Source organism: Squalius cephalus (genome assembly GCF_949319135.1).
Source record: "Squalius cephalus genome assembly, chromosome: 12".
NCBI lineage: Eukaryota > Metazoa > Chordata > Actinopteri > Cypriniformes > Leuciscidae > Squalius > Squalius cephalus.
In genome coordinates, this window is record NC_137133.1 from 34,833,489 (window position 1) to 34,850,350 (window position 16,862).

At 38.3% G+C, this 16,862-nt stretch overlaps 1 protein-coding gene across 5 annotated transcripts in view; it reads right to left on the reverse strand.

The window, feature by feature from the left end:
• Window positions 1-16,862, reverse strand: part of col12a1b (collagen, type XII, alpha 1b) — a 74,194-nt gene that overhangs the window by 4,368 nt on the left and 52,964 nt on the right. For all 5 annotated transcript variants that reach the window (XM_079888836.1, XM_079888835.1, XM_079888834.1 and 2 more), the window contains 14 exons: window positions 15,926-16,068; window positions 15,143-15,252; window positions 10,638-10,796; window positions 10,372-10,449; window positions 7,473-7,559; window positions 7,231-7,284; window positions 6,781-6,876; window positions 4,890-4,943; window positions 3,612-3,665; window positions 3,254-3,307; window positions 3,059-3,130; window positions 2,239-2,274; window positions 2,086-2,152; window positions 1,635-1,817 (listed from right to left, as the gene is read on the reverse strand). In XM_079888836.1, the coding sequence (XP_079744962.1) occupies window positions 1,635-1,817; window positions 2,086-2,152; window positions 2,239-2,274; window positions 3,059-3,130; window positions 3,254-3,307; window positions 3,612-3,665; window positions 4,890-4,943; window positions 6,781-6,876; window positions 7,231-7,284; window positions 7,473-7,559; window positions 10,372-10,449; window positions 10,638-10,796; window positions 15,143-15,252; window positions 15,926-16,068 (1,247 nt within the window). The remainder of the gene's footprint in view (window positions 1-1,634; window positions 1,818-2,085; window positions 2,153-2,238; window positions 2,275-3,058; window positions 3,131-3,253; window positions 3,308-3,611; window positions 3,666-4,889; window positions 4,944-6,780; window positions 6,877-7,230; window positions 7,285-7,472; window positions 7,560-10,371; window positions 10,450-10,637; window positions 10,797-15,142; window positions 15,253-15,925; window positions 16,069-16,862) is intronic.

Consider the following 16,862-nt stretch of genomic DNA (forward strand, 5'->3'; position numbering starts at 1 on the left):
TCAGGAACCTGCACTCTTAAAAAGAAAGACTATGCAGCTATGCCATAGAAAAAACATTTTTGGATCCCCAAAGAACTTTTCAGGGAACAGTTCTTAAAATAACCCTTTTTTAAAGGTGCTTTCGCACAAGGTAGCCACCAGGACGGTCCCCCGGGAACTACATTTCCCCCCTAGGGCCTTTGTCCTGGTTGCATTCACACCGCCAAAAGTAACTCTGAAGTGATATAAACCGGCCGACAGCAACGTCATTCATGTGAGCCATTCAACAACATCAACAACTGGAGTGTTGTGGGTTTCGTTAGACTGGGTAAACCCAGCCTGATCTGACGGCGATTTGATTTCGCCCTGCAGCTCAGGCTGGAAACCTGTACATTTATCTCTGCAACTTCCTTTACAAATTTGCGGGAACCAATCACAAACTGGCTTATCCACCTGGCGCGCTATTGGCGGGTTTAATCCAATCCAATTCCAGAGCCGTTACAGCTCTGTCCAATTCCTTTTAACTTCTCGACGATGCTCAATGGCTTCTTTTTAGCAAACAAATCGCTCAAGTGTGGGTGTAAATACCACTAACTTTCATGGTTTTTTTGCATAACCTGCAAAAATCGCTCGATTCCAGTGCTGCTTCTGCAAACCGCTGATCAACACACATTTCCTGCCTGGAAAGTACGTCACCCGGATCGTTGGTCTGATTGGTTAAAGGACTATCCAATTGTGTACAGACTCATTTGAGCTATGCCCGCTGATCACACCTCTTGTGCAGTAGAAAATACAGAGCAGACTCCCCAGACCAGTGTTCAATCTTAAAAGATGAGCTTGGTCTGGTGATAGCCAGACTAGGGTTTCGTGATAATGGAGATGGAATTTGTACTAGAGCAAAAAGGAGGGCTAAGAGACTAAATCTCCTATAAAAACTTGTGCTACACATTATCAAGGCTGAGAAAAGAACAACGCCGCAGACAGAGGCGACAGGTAAATGGCGTTAACATCAGCTTTCTGTCTGTTACTGTATTATCGCTGTTTTCCATACTTGTGGAATAAGTATATGTAAACTGTGTGTTTACACAACTTTTCAAAAATGGCGGGTGCCAGTGTTTTGTGCAGCATGTGTTCGGCTAATCAACATACTAAGGTGTCACTTGTAGTTCCTGTTGTGCTGGGTTAGACCCTACTCTGAAGGTGAAGCTAATTTAGTCCCCCAAAATGTGTTCCTATAACTAAAATCGTTCCCAGTTCCTGCTCTGCAAACATGCCAAAAAGTGGGTACTTCCGCCAATAGTTATACGAACTATGAAAACTAACCTCCCTTTAGTGTGAACATTTTAATAATCCAAAGAACCTTCTTCCACCATTAAGATGTAATGAAAAAGTTCCTTGGATTTTTCATGGAACCATCAACGCCAGTAAAGAACCTTTATTTTTAAGAGTGTATAAGGTTTCCTTTTAATTTAGACAGTAAACCACACGGAAGCTCACTAGGCTTCAATTATTTGTCTTAGCATTTCTACATATACTGTACAGTGAATGGCAGAAGTCCAAACTAACCACAGTTCTTGAGGCTGATTAAAATCACATGGCTCTATTTGGCACGGTTTCGTGTTTTTTGTTTCGATTTTGGCTGTTGTTTTAGGTACCTCGTTCTCCCTGCCGACCAGGCAACCCTGGACTACCGGGAAGGCCGTTCCTGCCCATCCGACCGGGCTCTCCACGTGATCCCTCAGGTCCGGGAGGTCCAGGGGGTCCAGAGGGGCCTGGACTGTTGCTGTGATAGTTGTTGGGGATCTGGTTCAGCATTTCATTGAATCGACCCATTTGTCCTGTAAAATGTGAAACAGTGGATTATAATGCAACTCGTGTTATTATTTATGGCTTACAACATCTTTTAGCCTTGAGTGCACTACTGTTAAAAAAATGAAGGGTCAGTAAAATTTCTGAAGACTGGAGTAATGATGCTGATAATTCATCTTTACGTCACAGAAATAAATGACATTTTAAAATATATTCAAATAGACAACACTATATTACTGTATTTTTGATCAAATAAATGCATCCTTGGTGAGCATGAGACACTTGGAAATGCATTACCGTTCACGAGCTGTTCGCAGACTTGTCTGGCAATAGAGCGCATCATGCTCTGAGACGCAAAGTCTCCCTAGGAGGACGAATACGAGATGTTAAAGTCTCCTCCACTCAAACTCTTATGAAATGATAAAAGCAGATATTAAAATCATCACTCACTCTCTCTCCTTTGTCTCCTTTAACCCCAGAAGGTCCCTGTATGAATGAAAATCATATTTCTCTTTAAATAGACTGTGACACATCCAAAGATGAGCTAAAATCACTCAATCACTCCTCATTTATGCCAAAACCGCACTGTGCATGTCAGTGTGTAAATATTTATTTAACTGCAAACAATGTGGATCGTGTTAGACTATTTCCTTTTTTAACTTGTACTTTTTGAATAACATTCTCAATGTGTTAGAAAGGTGTCTAAACTCATAGAAAGGTGCTACTCGCGTTTTGTATTAAACAATTAAACTATTAAAAGAAAAGTGTTGGCCAGGGTTTGCTCTTTTATAGATCCGGAGACACATTGCAGTTCTGAGTTATGTTTCATTTAATTATCAACTCTGTCTCAGATGTTTCTCCAAAAATTCCTTAAGAGAAGCAATAATAGACTAAAAATAGACCTAAATGTTGTCATACAGTAGGAGTATAGAGCTATAAAATGAATGTGAAGCAGCTTAGATCATTTGATGAGAAATGTTTGTGTTCACATTGAGATCTCTGATTTTAGATTGTAAATCTGAGCACAGTTTGAGAGATTCTTCTAAAAAAGAGTCTAGAAGAAACACGTGAGGTTACTGGGGTCTTTTTCTCAGAAGAAAAATCAGCAGAGACTTTGGAAGAAATCTCTTTTCGCCCTCAAACAATAGATGTATTTAAGAGGTGTAGTTTTTCTTTCCTTCTGCCATATGCATTTTGACTAATTTAGCAAATCACTGGCAGTGACAGTGTCGTGCTGTTGTATGTCTATGAAAACCAGAAGGTTTCATACCGGAACACCTGTATCTCCATTCTTTCCAGGCTTTCCAGTAGGTCCTGGCATTCCAGGGGCTCCTGGGGGTCCCTGAACAAAAGAATAACAACTCTGGTCTTCAGCAAAACAGATGTCTGCCATACGGTCTCGCATCTCAGCAAAAGAAAACAAATTTAACAACACTCCCTCCCCTCAAAAGAATCAAGAACATACCATAGGTCCTTGGGGGCCCGTGGATCCCGTCTGCCCCTCCTTCCCTGGGGGTCCCTGCATTGATAACATACACGCACAGATCTGCATTAGACTGATGACAGGAATGCACGTTCAAATCCACATGTATCACATGAAACATCTCTGTTGTATTTCACCCCAAAATGAAAAAAGAATAGATAATAATTCTCAACTGAACATTACATAAATAGCACATAGTTGACCAAAGTGCTTCACAGTATAACAATTAAATGAACAGCATAAATTAAAGGCAGCACAGCCATACATGTTTAATGTACTTTACAAATGTATAAAATGTAAATGAAATATATATGTTGTACACTGAACAGTCTTCACTCACCCGTATTCCAGCCGGCCCAATAGGCCCGATGGCACCAGCCGGTCCCGGTGGACCCTGAGAGAAAGAATGGAAGAAAAACAAAAGCTAAAACTAACAGACTCAGTGCCAGAGTCTCACACCAGTTTCACATTAGCACAGGTCGCTTACCTCCGACCAAACAAATGAAACTACTTTACACAAACAGTTTCCTCCAACACACAAGATGATATCCTTCCATTTTGTTCATGCTAGCTTTCTTTCTGTCTTTCTTTCTCTTTGTCAATCCTGCTTCTCCTTTGATGTCTTGGCATTAGATTTACAGGGTACTTAATATATTCCAGATCCGTTTTACTGGCCGTTATAAACCCCGGCTGCATTCTCTGCAAGTCATTAAATGCATGTTGTTATAGCAACTCCTCTAACATGGTCACCTGCACGGCTCGGCCCACTCTTCGTTAACAGGGATCGGATATCACAGTCCGTCCGGAAGAATTTACAAAATGACCATGCAGTATAATCACAACAGTGTGAAAACCTTCAGCCTTTTTTTTTTTTTTAGGGCCCTCCAATTTGTTAATTAACACAAATAAACATCGTCTGCTTTTAAACAGGATCAGCATTACTCTACCAATCCCTCATTTCCCTCGCGGTCTCAGGAACCAGTTGTGCTTGTTCCTGAGTTTTTGTGTTGTGAAAGATCTGATTTGTCTCATAATCACCCTTGTGCTATTGCAAAACTTCTAGACTTTCCTAAGATGAATGTCCATAGTGCTCTTTTTCACAATGGGGACTGATGCTTTCAAGCTTGAAAAATTACACATATCATTTTAAAAGTAGTCAAATAAGTCTTCAGAAGTCCTATGAGGAACAGGCTGAAATTTAAGTCATTAATAAAAAATCCACCCTTCATTTTGCAGCTATCAAGTATCATTTGAATAGCGATTTATTCAGTCATAAAGTTATCATTTGGCTTTAAATGTGATCTATCTATCTATCTATCTATCTATCTATCTATCTATCTATCTATCTATCTATCTATCTATCTGTCTGTCTGTCTGTCTGACTGTCTGACTAAATGTCTAAATGTATTTATATGTATATGTATATGTATACAGATTTGGCTAAATTACAGCCCGAACCCACATTTTATCTTGTGGCGTGATCTACCACTATTGTTGAGCGCTGTTAGTTAAGATCTAACGTTTGCCACATGGAGCCCGTCCAGAGAGATAGCGCAGGCTGTAGAGAGCGAATAATCCTCCCATTTCCACCCTAAGACTCCGGCAGAGCAACACTTACTTTCTGTCCAGGTAAACCAGCATCGCCTGGATCCCCCTTTGGACCTGGACGACCCTGCATGGGGAAAATACAAGGAAAACGACATGTCAAAAGAGTGCCAAAGCTTTGGTAAAAAGCTTCAATGAGATCCAAACAAAACTTAAACGTATATATCAGATCAGAGAACAAGGCTGAGAGACAAAGAGTGATTTAAGAGATTGTCTCAAAAACAAGATGGAAAACTCGATTTCTAGAGGAGTTTGTCTGTGCAAAATTCACCTCCAACATGCATGGGTTGTTGCCAGATTGTTGTTCTGGGTGGTTGTTAAGTCCAGGTCTCGAGGTATAGATTTAGTCTCTTTTTCAATGTTAAGACGATAATGTTAGAACAATAATAATTGTTCTAATTATACAAGACCAGGAAAGTCCACACTACAGCTATAACTATGGCAACACAGAAGAACAATATTGTAGGAAATACTTTCAGAATGATTTTTTTTTCCTAGCTGAAGAACAATAAAAACATTTTACGGCCCTCAAGTCTGTGGGATTTGTATTGTTTTGCTGTAAAGTCACAGTCACATTAATAAAACTTTGTGGGCAAAGTAGATCCAATAATGATGCATGAAGCACCTTTTACTCCGAGGCCACTTCCAAACCAAGCAACATTATTTTGGAAAACACAGTGAAGTGAAATCCATGTGGTGATATTTTTTTGCCTCGCGAGTCCCGCAAGCGAAATTCCTGATCACATACATATATATCATGGTTTATTACTTCACGGTTTGGTGCATTGAGTCAGACGACAAATACAGTCAGTCACAGACGATCAACGCTTCAATCCAGAAGGGGGCGCGTGCGGTAATGCAATGCTGTTTGCTAACCTCCACAACAGGAAAAACAGCAGAAGAAGAGACAATCTATGCACCAACCCAAAACAAGAGTTCAGATGGTGCGCAAGACCTTGCTAGTAGCCTATACGCTGAGTTTCGATTCATTTTTGTGGCGTGCTCCACAAACTTGTTTGTTTTCTTTATTTTACAGGAGCACAATGTTTTGTTTTTAATGTGAGTATACACAAATAAAAACAGACCCTTTACAGTTTCAAATAATATCTTACTCTTATCTGTACGACCATAAATAATGGAGTATTTTAAGTTGTTTCCGCTGTTATAATGAGACAAAATCATTTGGCATTGTGCCGATTTGTGTTGTGACTCGTGGAGGTCTCACTACTACAGTCCAGTGATGAAATGTGCTTGTAAGTTTGAAAACAGCCGTTGCATTTTAACGCACAGCAATGGTCAATTTATCAATTAGAGTTACAAATCTACAATTTCATGTAACTGGGGAGGCATGTAACTCATACTCGTATCGAACCGTGACCCCAAAACCGAGGTACGTACCGAACCGTGACTTTTGTGTACCGTTAAACCCCTATTATAAATATATATACCGTGAGATATATATCGTGCAGCCCTAAACCGCACTCCTCTCCTCCAGCCACATGATTTGAGGAATCATTCACATAGAGCGAGTTTCACACCGACATTTAATGCTTAGGGTTATTGGTTTGTTTCAAATCCTTTTCCAAAGTATGAGCAATAGTAATAGTAATGCTTGCAAACAGCACTAAAACACAGCAGCTGAAACTGAGAGGGGAGTAAATCCAGTGAGATTTGTGTGCTAGCTGCAGGATCAGGCGGTTTCAAGCGCTCTGATGAGTGTAAAGCCCCCAGACACACAGGAATGCTGAATCCAGAGCTCGCTGCCATAATTATGCCTCCGCCACAACTATAATAAATAGCCTGAACAATCCCTGTTTGGTGTGCCGGAGGATTTACGGCCAGCTACTGACATCTGACTGTGTGAGGATACAATGGACACATGATGGAAATTGAGATGGACTTACAGCCACGCCCGGGATGGAGTGCCCACTAGGGCCCTGTGGTCCTGGAGGGCCCATTGGACCAGGCAAACCCATGTCTCCACGTTGGCCGATCGGACCCTGCAGGAACAAACAGAATCAATATACGAAGATGTCAATCCTGTAGTAAACTTGATGAATAAGCTATATTGTACATCACTGTAAAAAATTTCTAACACTCCCAAATCAAAAATTTCAAGTGACCGATAACATCTAAATTTTTCAATTGGCCCAAGTGAAATTCTGTAAATTATAAAATTCAATTTACAGATTTTCACTTGAGCCAATTGAAATGTACAGAATTTCACTTGGGCAAATTGAAAAATTTAGATGTTATCGGTCACTTAAAATGTTTGATTTGGGAGGGTTAGAAATTTTTTACAGTGATGTTAAGTTCACTTTGACAGAACAGAGAAGAAAAATCAGACAACTTACAACTTGACCGGTTTCTCCTCTCTCCCCTCGTGGTCCTTTGCTTCCAGGAGCACCCTGGGAAAAGAGAAATTTCAGAGAGAACAGTTTTGCCATCAATCCAACCAATAATAATGTAAACATTTTAACTATGAATTCAATTTTTGATTAACATTTTAAAATCTTTTTTTTTTATGTTATGCAATATTATGCAATAATTTTATGATTTAAATAATATTGTCTAAATTGTACTTTAGTTGACTTACCACTGGCCCCTGAGGCCCCTGGGGTCCCGTGCTGTCTGAGGTGCATGTGCAGGCGTTGGGAAGAGATGGACACTTGGATTCATCTCTCTGAATCACAGAGAGAACAAAAGACATAAGAACAAATGGCAACATCCACAAACCATTCGCTGATTTTGCATGTGGGTTGTGTGGGTGTCTAGCTCATGGACACCTACAATCCTGAACAAAGCAGCTATTTACATGTTCTGAAAGGCATTGTATAGGTACAGTAAATGAAAAGCTTGTTAGTGACATGACCAGACTGATAACCAAAGGGTTGTAGGTTCAACCTCTTGAAGAGCAAACTATCTTACTACAACGATTACTCTGTCAGTGTCCTTCAAACCAAATGATGTGGTCGAGTCGCTCACCACAGTTTTGGAACAAGTTGCTTAAATTAAGATAAAGTTTATCATCACGCAAAAAAACTGAAACACTAAATATAATGGTAGAAGATGAGAAAATTATGAAATTACAAGAGAAAAGTTGGACAGTCGACATGTCATAAATATTACAATGAAAACAAAGAAAATGCAAATTACATGTACCATAACAACACCTTTTCACCATAATGTTGGGAATTTAGCAAAAAAAGAGGTTTGTATGTCACAGTAAGTTTGACAGGCAAAATAGTGGAATAGAAAATACAAAAGGCTCTTCAGTGCAGCGTTTTGATTGGCCATTAATCTGTCGTAAGGTCAAATGTCATTGTAGCTTTAAAGACACTTACTGTAATCCAACAGCCAGACTGTCCGTATAATACGTATACGTAAATGTACTGCAAATTACCTTAGATAAAAGTCTGCTAAAAATCGATAATACCATATGTTGATCTAGGATGGAGAAGGTTTGGAAAACTAATTTTCTCCACATAAATCAATGTCTTTGTTTTTGCATTATGTTGATGCCCAGGCCACACAACTACGACAAGCCTAATTAAAACCTTGTGTTTTGACTGTCAGAAATACCATAAACACATTCAAAGTATTTAATAATTTGCTTATGGAAGACTAAAAATATAATAAAGACACAGCTGGTCTCATGGTTTGCATTACAGACACACATTCGCAACCCTTTACCGAAGGCACTTAAGTTCAACAATTCACACATTTTCAAACTAAAAACCATAAATGAATGGTAGTGAAACATCACTTTTAAAGGGGTGGTATAATGCCCTTTTCACAAGATGTACAATAAGTCTTTGATGTTCCCAGAGTGTGTATGTGAAGTTTTAGCTCAAACTGTTGTTTATGCTCAAACAGCAACATTACACACTAACTAAAGTTAGACAAGTGAAATCATAATCAACCACCCCTTTAAAACCCATCTGCTGTTGACAAATCAAATATCATGGAAGACTGCACAACGACAGATCAAAGTAAGGAAATGATCTAACACTATAGTGAGCGGTTTAGCTGAGCACATGTTAAATTTCATGTTTGAATCAGGTCAACAGGGATGCATCAGAAACATATGGAATATTACGACAGACATGCGTGGGCAGATGAAGCTAAAAAAGATGTAGGAGATGTGCGTGACAGCCGATTAACTTCGTCATTTGCTTTTAATTTAACATGACTTTAAAGCACGTCCACTGAAGCAGTCTGAGGTTAAGAGCCCTGCTAAAGGCCACAATGATCAAAGGCATGGTGTGGAATGAAAACAGTGTGGTTAATGGGTCATCCGTACCTGATATTTAACCCAGGCTTTGGGTTTTTCACCTTTGTGTAACCCTAGGTAAGGTTGCACCAGCCGTTCATAAGTTTTTACTCCAATTTGAACGTAAAAAGTCCACACTTGAGGCATAGTCTCAACATTGTAAAGTTGTAGATAAGACAAAGATTACTGGAGTAGGTTTAAAGAAAGTACTATTTCAGTCTTTCAAAATATCAAGCTTAATTCAATGTGTCACTTGCTGTTTTTTAGTTTGTAACTAATTCTGTACCTTATTCGGTTGCACCATTTATTCTTAAGGCAGATCATACTGTAGCTGGTAGGTCGCAAGCTTTCCATAAAGTAATGCGTAGTCACATATTATGGCATTTTCCCTCAGTGATCCAATAGCAGCCTTCAAATATTGAATGTGAGCACAAGTTGTGTTGAAATGCTGTGAATTTTAGTTCATTCTTGATTCTAATTTCTTTTGCCTCACATAAGTAACATAGAACATTTCCATTGAAATACGATTTGTAAATAACATTTAGAAACTGTATTTGAAATGAATAAGGATCAATAAATAAATAATGATACAAAAGAAATGATTTATTATGATTGATTTTATCAACATGCACAATTCGGACCAATGCACACAAAGGGTCGAGTGTAGGTCGGGTTCGTATTGAAGAGCCGCTATTGATTCACATAATATCCTCCCTCTTAAAATGTAAACAAGTGTAGATGTCAACATTATCTTATACGTCAAAAGCTGAGGTCTTCAACCCTGCTCCTTGAGACCCACTGCCCTGCAAAGTTTATATCCAACCTGCTTCATCTTGTGGTTTTCAAGCGGTCCTGAAGAGCTTGATTAGCTGGTTCAGGTGTGTTTGATTAGGATTGGAGCTAAACTCTGCAGGACAGTGGTTCTCCAGGAGCAGGGTCTACTCTAAAGGACTGAAATCTGTCAGGTAAAACATGTTTATTGGTGCAACTCAGTAAATCTACTATTTTACTCCAACCATTCCTTCTGGTCGGAGGCTTCCATATTGAAATTATACATAGAGTTATGTTTCAACTCATTTTAATGGTGCAATGGAAAAATATTTAGTCTCGTGTAAGTTAACTTAGTGCCCGTTTAGGTCAAAACTAGGCCAAGTTATAACTTGCGCACAGCTGGTGCAACTGGCCCCTGATCCCTAGAGGCTTTCTTAAAGTCTTCACTTACCATTGAAGGAAGGTCACAACATCTATCCCTGCTGGTCCAGCCGAGACTGCACACAATGTCAAACATCTGGAGCTGGAACTGCCCAACCAGAGAGAAAACGGATGTTACACGTGTCTTTGATAAAAGTTTGCATTTTCAAATATGGGGCTCAGGCGCCAATTAAAAGGATCCAGGCTGGAAAGAGCAAGAGAGCATTGAGCTCTCAGTCAAAACGTGATAACAAAAGTCAAGGTTTTTTTTTTTTTTGTACATAAGGTGCCACTCACTGTTGCTGATTCTCCTTTAGATCCGATAGATTTGGACATTTTCCCGAGCACTTGAAATCCATCCATCGATGTGTTTCCTACTGGTTTAATCTCCTTCTCAGCCACTTCCTGGCAGTCCACGTTCAGCTTGACGCTCTTGGGAGACACCAGGATGTGGAGCTGGAAATAAAAGAAGATTGTTAGATGTTCAAGCTTGTAACTGACTTAGAGGTCAGACCTTACATTCATCTTCAGCATTGCGAATCATTTAAAAAGTCTCAGTTGGCAGTTTTCTATTGTTGTTCTTAACTCCAAGAGCTTCGGGCCTTAATTAGGGATTTCTGGGAGTCTCTCCGTTCAAAGGGAGTGTTCTGGCCAGAGGCACATATAAAAACCAGCAAGTTCTTTCACCACCAAATTCATCCTGACACGCTCAAGGCGATGATAACAGCAAGTCCATTGTAAAATACTTTTAAAGAGAAATTTGGGAAAGATTAACAGCAGCCAAAAAGAGTGTAAACAAATACATCATCACATATTAAAGCTTAAATACATCAACAGTGGGACTGTCAAATCATCCAGCAGATTTCCCATCTGATATTTCTGGAATGACAAAGTTTGAGGGGTGAACTTTTCAGCCTCCAATATATGCAAATGAGGCTCATGATGAAACTTGCCCCAAACTTTTGAATGGTAGTGCACTTTTACTCCTCTTGATCTTCCCCAAAGTTAGGGAATTTCAGACATCTGACAATGAGGGTACTAAACAGGTTGCACGAAATGGATAAACGTACTCAATAAACTTTGAAGTACTCTGCCTAGAATCATGGTTCTGGAATCGTTTGATTCGTCTGTCATGGTAATTGTGTTGCTCAGGCTGCATGCGATGTGTTTGGCCCTGTAATGGCTGCTTGGCGCTTTGTTTCTTAGTGAATTGCCTCCTTAGAGTTTTTTCAGCTCTCTGATCCACATAATCAATGTACACTGATATTCCCTGTTCACCACAGCGCATGATGAAGTTGTTCCTCCATATGCCATGGCCCGTCGTGCTGCCAAGTCTTAAACACCAGCTGAACGCTGCAGTGTAATCACATTTCTCCAACGCAAGCTAATGGAAGAGTTCAGGACTTATGCTATGGATCAGGAATGGGTTGGAAATTTGCGGTTAGCAGATTGAGGAGATGCGATTCTGATCTGACCACATAGGATTGGTCAGGATTAGTAAACATGCTAGAGGCCTGAGATACAGCACACTGAAGTTCATTTCACTATTGGGCTAAACAAAGCGAAGGAGACATGATATTCATTAGAACGATGAAGCGATTGTTATGGAGCCAGACCACCATTTTTCTGTGAGGGCCTAAACCAGTTTTCTTTCGAGTCTCTTCACAAAATGCCTATCAAACCTAGTCAATATCAAAACAAGCATGACGTAGACGTCTAGTCAAATGTGGTACGTATTATCTAGAGCTGTTCCTGTGGCACATGATTATTTACTGTTTAGCCTGGAGGTCTTCAGGATCTTCTGTTCTCTATTATTATTTTCAATACGGAATTACATCAGACAGCTTACTGCATAATGCACTTTTGTATGTGAAACAGAACACATTATGCTATGAATAACATACTATTTTAGGGTTTTCAAACTTTTTAATGTCAACGTCCACCTAAAATATAATGGTATCTCTTTATTAAGAAAAATAATATGAAAGAAAATATTAAGTGTTATATTATAAAGACAACTAAATTAAATAATTATTTCTTAAATTAAATAATTGTGTACTATTTTTTTTTTTGCATTAACATTTTCTTAAAAGTATTTACTTTTATTAAATTTTTAAATCGTTTTTTTTTTCTTATTTTTGAAAATTAGTGCTGTCAATGTAATAAAATAATCAATTATTTTATTTGATTAATCTCACAATAATTGTTTCTGAAATTAAATAATGATCCTCTATGCTTTTATCTTTTATGCTTTATCATTTTATTAGATTAGTTAAAATAATTCAAAATATTTACTTTCAATTTTTTATTATTTTTGCACAAAAATAGGCTATATTTTGTTCCTGATTTTTTTAAACTAGTGCTGTCAATAAAATAAAGAAATCACAAATAATCTCACAATTCTGTCCAGTCAGAAAGCAGAATGAAAATTAATAATATAATTGATTATGTCATATTTGTAAGGATATCCAGAGATATTCCATGTATACAGAAAGTTCACATACTGAGCACAGTATACATACTGCAAAACAATAAGCGTACAGTAGGATGGCCTTCCAAACCCAATATTATGTTTATAATCTGCCGTAATGTTATTCCGTTTAAAATATTGTTGGAACTGATTAGAATCATTTGATTCTGATCATTTTGATTGGATCACTGGCAGCTGTCCTCAAAAGCCCTTTTTAATGGCCACCTGTGACCGTGCCGAGCAGGGTTTAAACAGATGACTTCTCCATTTCAACTGAACCTGCCACACGTTTGGACAGATTTTTCAAAACAGAGCTGTCCTTCATTTTCAGTCAAATCCACAGAGGATATCTGAAGAAACCCTGATACGTCTCTGCTGACCATACTCGCTTTCTCTCGGCTGCTTGAGAGCTTTCTGCACGCTCATGGTGATTTAGAGTTTAGTGTTAAAAGATTTTCAGAAATGAACATTCTGTCATCATTTAGTCACCCTCATGCCGTTACAAATCTCCAAATGACTTTCTTCAGTGAAATACAAAAGGCCATTTTGAATAATGTTCACATTGCTGTTGTTCATGCAGCGAAACGATACAGTGACTAGTGGCTGTTGAGGTCCAAAAAAGACCACGAAAGAAAGAAAGTCACACAGGTTTGAGTAAATGACAGAATTTCATTTTAGGGTGAACTATTACTTTATGAGCAACAGTCTTGCTGTTAAAAAAAAATCCCATTACTTGCACAAAAAAAAGAAAGCTTCATAGAGTTAAATACTTCGCTGAAGCTAGACAATCTAAATCATGTTTGTTTATCTAGACCAAAAAGCCATCTGCATGAGTAAATGATGTGCCAGAACCATGCAACTCTTAAAAAAAAACACATTTCATTTCTGAAATTCAGGCATTTTTTCCGTCCAAACAGGAGACATCTGAAGCGTGAACTATTTCGTCAAGCACAAAAATGAACGCTTAAGCCACTCCATTTGCTTTCATTAGAAACTGTCATATGATTCAGAAGCGCAGGGTTTGCGCCCACTCTGCTCTTTTCAAGACAGGCCTGTGCAAAAAAAAAAAATTATGGAAAAATGGTTTACATATTAAATACTCGTGCAGTGATGCCTATTTTGGCCGATCCAGTAAATTAAACACTTTGCAAATGAAAAGTACTTCATCAATTTAGGATTTGGACCTTGATGGACTCAAACCAAAAGATCTATTCATAACAAATGAAGTCTGACATCAGTACAAAAACAAATTTGCATTGTATAACACTTGAGTTAAAAACCAAAGACTTACAACAGTAAAACTAAATATGATAAAAACAGCTGATGTAAACAACCTGTGACCCTCAACTGATTTCAATATCAATGCACCAAGTTTGGATATTGCTTGGCATACTATAGTAAACTCTAGCTTTGTTACTAAACCCCTAATAAATCCTTTATCTTGACTTATTTGGGACACATCCTGCTCTGTATCTTCACATTGCTTCATGTCATTCTCACATGCAAATATTGTAAAGCAGTCCTCTCCACTGCTAGCCACACAAATACACAGTATCTACCATATGCCATTATAGACTGACCATCCAGTCTTACTTTAAAGTGACTGGTGATGTATTTCCTGAGGTTATAGACTGATGTTCACACAGGCCAAAACTACAACAAACAAGCCATCACACCTCTCCTTCAAACCACAAGAATTTCCCCCGTGGTCAACTTTGACAGGGAACCTGACGGTCTGTCAGGATCAAGGCCAGACAAATACTGACTGAAGATAAGGATGAATGTATAAATCAACTCAAAGTAATTCATCTGCTTCACGCTTGGCATCTGCTGGCACTCTGATGAGATTGTTTTTTGAGGAGTGATTCAACATTTTCCTGTTTGTCTGCCAGAGAAACACTTTTGTGAAGGTGATTTCTGGTCTTTTTTTTTGCAGCTTGCCACATCAAACTATAATTTCAACGTAAGAATTTTGTGGTGTTCCTTTTGGTGAAATTGTCACCAAAAGCCTTAATTTCAGATTCAAACCCTCTCAGTGAATGAGTTTGCTGACAGTAACCTCTCTTTTTCCCACATTTCTATTCCACAGTTGTAGACCATTGTCTCCTTGAAAGAAATAGCTCCCTTGATCTATATCCGTGAACATCTGTGCATGTTTTCCTGCATTCAGACATAATGGTCATTTGTTTTGAGTCTGTTTTGCTGAAGACCTCACACATCTTGGCTCTGTATGCGGACATGAGAGTCATCTATGGTGGAGGATGTGGGTATACGTCTCCACCAATTTTTGCCATCAATATGCATAAAGCACAGTGTTAAACAAGCAATTTACCTTGTGAAAGCTTCCATGGAAGATCCTCTTGATTTGATCATTTTTAAACGTGGCTCGTTGGATCTCTCCTGTTGTATCCTTATTATAAAATGACACAGTTTGGGCGGATGCTGAGCAAATAGAAATAGAAAAGTAGAGACAAAGAGTTAAAATTCCCACAAACTAGAACAAACAAACAATCTCTACAGTAAATGTATGATCGGTCTAAATCAGAACCTAATCAGATAACTGGGACAGAGAGAAAGAAGCCTTGAGGGGCATTTTATAACCTTTTCAAAGCTTATAGATCTCAGATATGTGATTTAAGTATAAACTTTGTTTCTCAGATGTTTCTCCTCAGTAGAAATAAACGGAGAAACAAAGTTAAAGTCTAGAGAAATGAATGTGGACAGTGTACAGGACTCAAAATAAGGATGGGGAGATTGTATGCTCTGCAATCTTAAACATGTGGTTTTCTGTGAGGCAATCAACTTTGTTAATATGAACTCTGGTGATTTAAACTTGCAACCAAGATAGAGTTATCTGGCTGACACAGATAGGGTTTTTTAAATTTTTATTATTGCAAATGATTTATGACAATCTTGGAAGCATCCATTGGAATTAATCACTGTATGATCTGTTTTTCCAGCAAAAGTGTGTGAGAATTTAGAGTTGTTGTAGAAGTAATTTTAGATATGCTTTTGCAGATGAAAAACATAATAAATTACTTTTTCATTATGTTTTTTTCCCGGACATATAAATATTTGTTTTTAAAAAGATATAAAGGAGGGAAACAGGACTTACGGTCGATGGTGACACCGGTCTCAGGTTTGTAATTCTTGTCTGACACCTGCCAGATATCGAAGGCCTCGTTCGGTGAGTCCGGCAACAGTCGGAACATCAGAATGATGGTGTATGTATGAGGAAGGCCATCAGGATGAATATATCTGTAAAAAAATTTTATAACAAAATCAGTCAGAGCGAGGAGGAGTATATGTTCTTTCTGCAGACATCAGCACTGGCAGGCCAGACTAGATTTATTTGATCCAGAGTTTTATCAGTGCTTTTCTATGGTAAAATAATCACGGAAGTGTGTGGGAGAATCGTGGCTTTGAATGCTTTTGGATAGTCTACCTGGGCAAGCAGTAGCATGTTAACAAAAGCCAAAGAAAGCTCTCACTTTAGCCTTACAGGCCTCTAATGACACTCTCTAATACCAAATTACTTTCACAGTGATGTCTGCACACAAGCACACTGCCAGAGTGTCATCGTACGAACAACTGATTTAAAATAACCATCATTACTGTAATCAATAACAAACATGGCATTACATTTAGCATAACTGCAGTTATCTGAAGAAATGGAGTAATATCTCCCCTCCCCCCTCCAAAATAAACCTTCAAAAGTTTGGGGTCTGTAATTGTTGTGTTTTTTTTTTGTATGTTTTTGAAAAAAATCACTTATGCTCAGCAATGCTGCATTAATTTGATCAAAAATAAGTGTTTTCTATTTGAATACATGTTAAAATGTAATTTATTCATGTCATGTGATCAAAGCTGAATTTTCAGCATCATTACTCCCATTTTCAGTGTCACATGATCCTTCAGAAATCATTCTAATATGATTTAGAATCTAATTTTTTTTTTTTGTAAAGTTCAAAAGAACATTTATTTGAAATATAATTGTTTTGTATAAAACCTTACATACCCCAAACTTAATGAACAGTAGTGTACTTTAATTG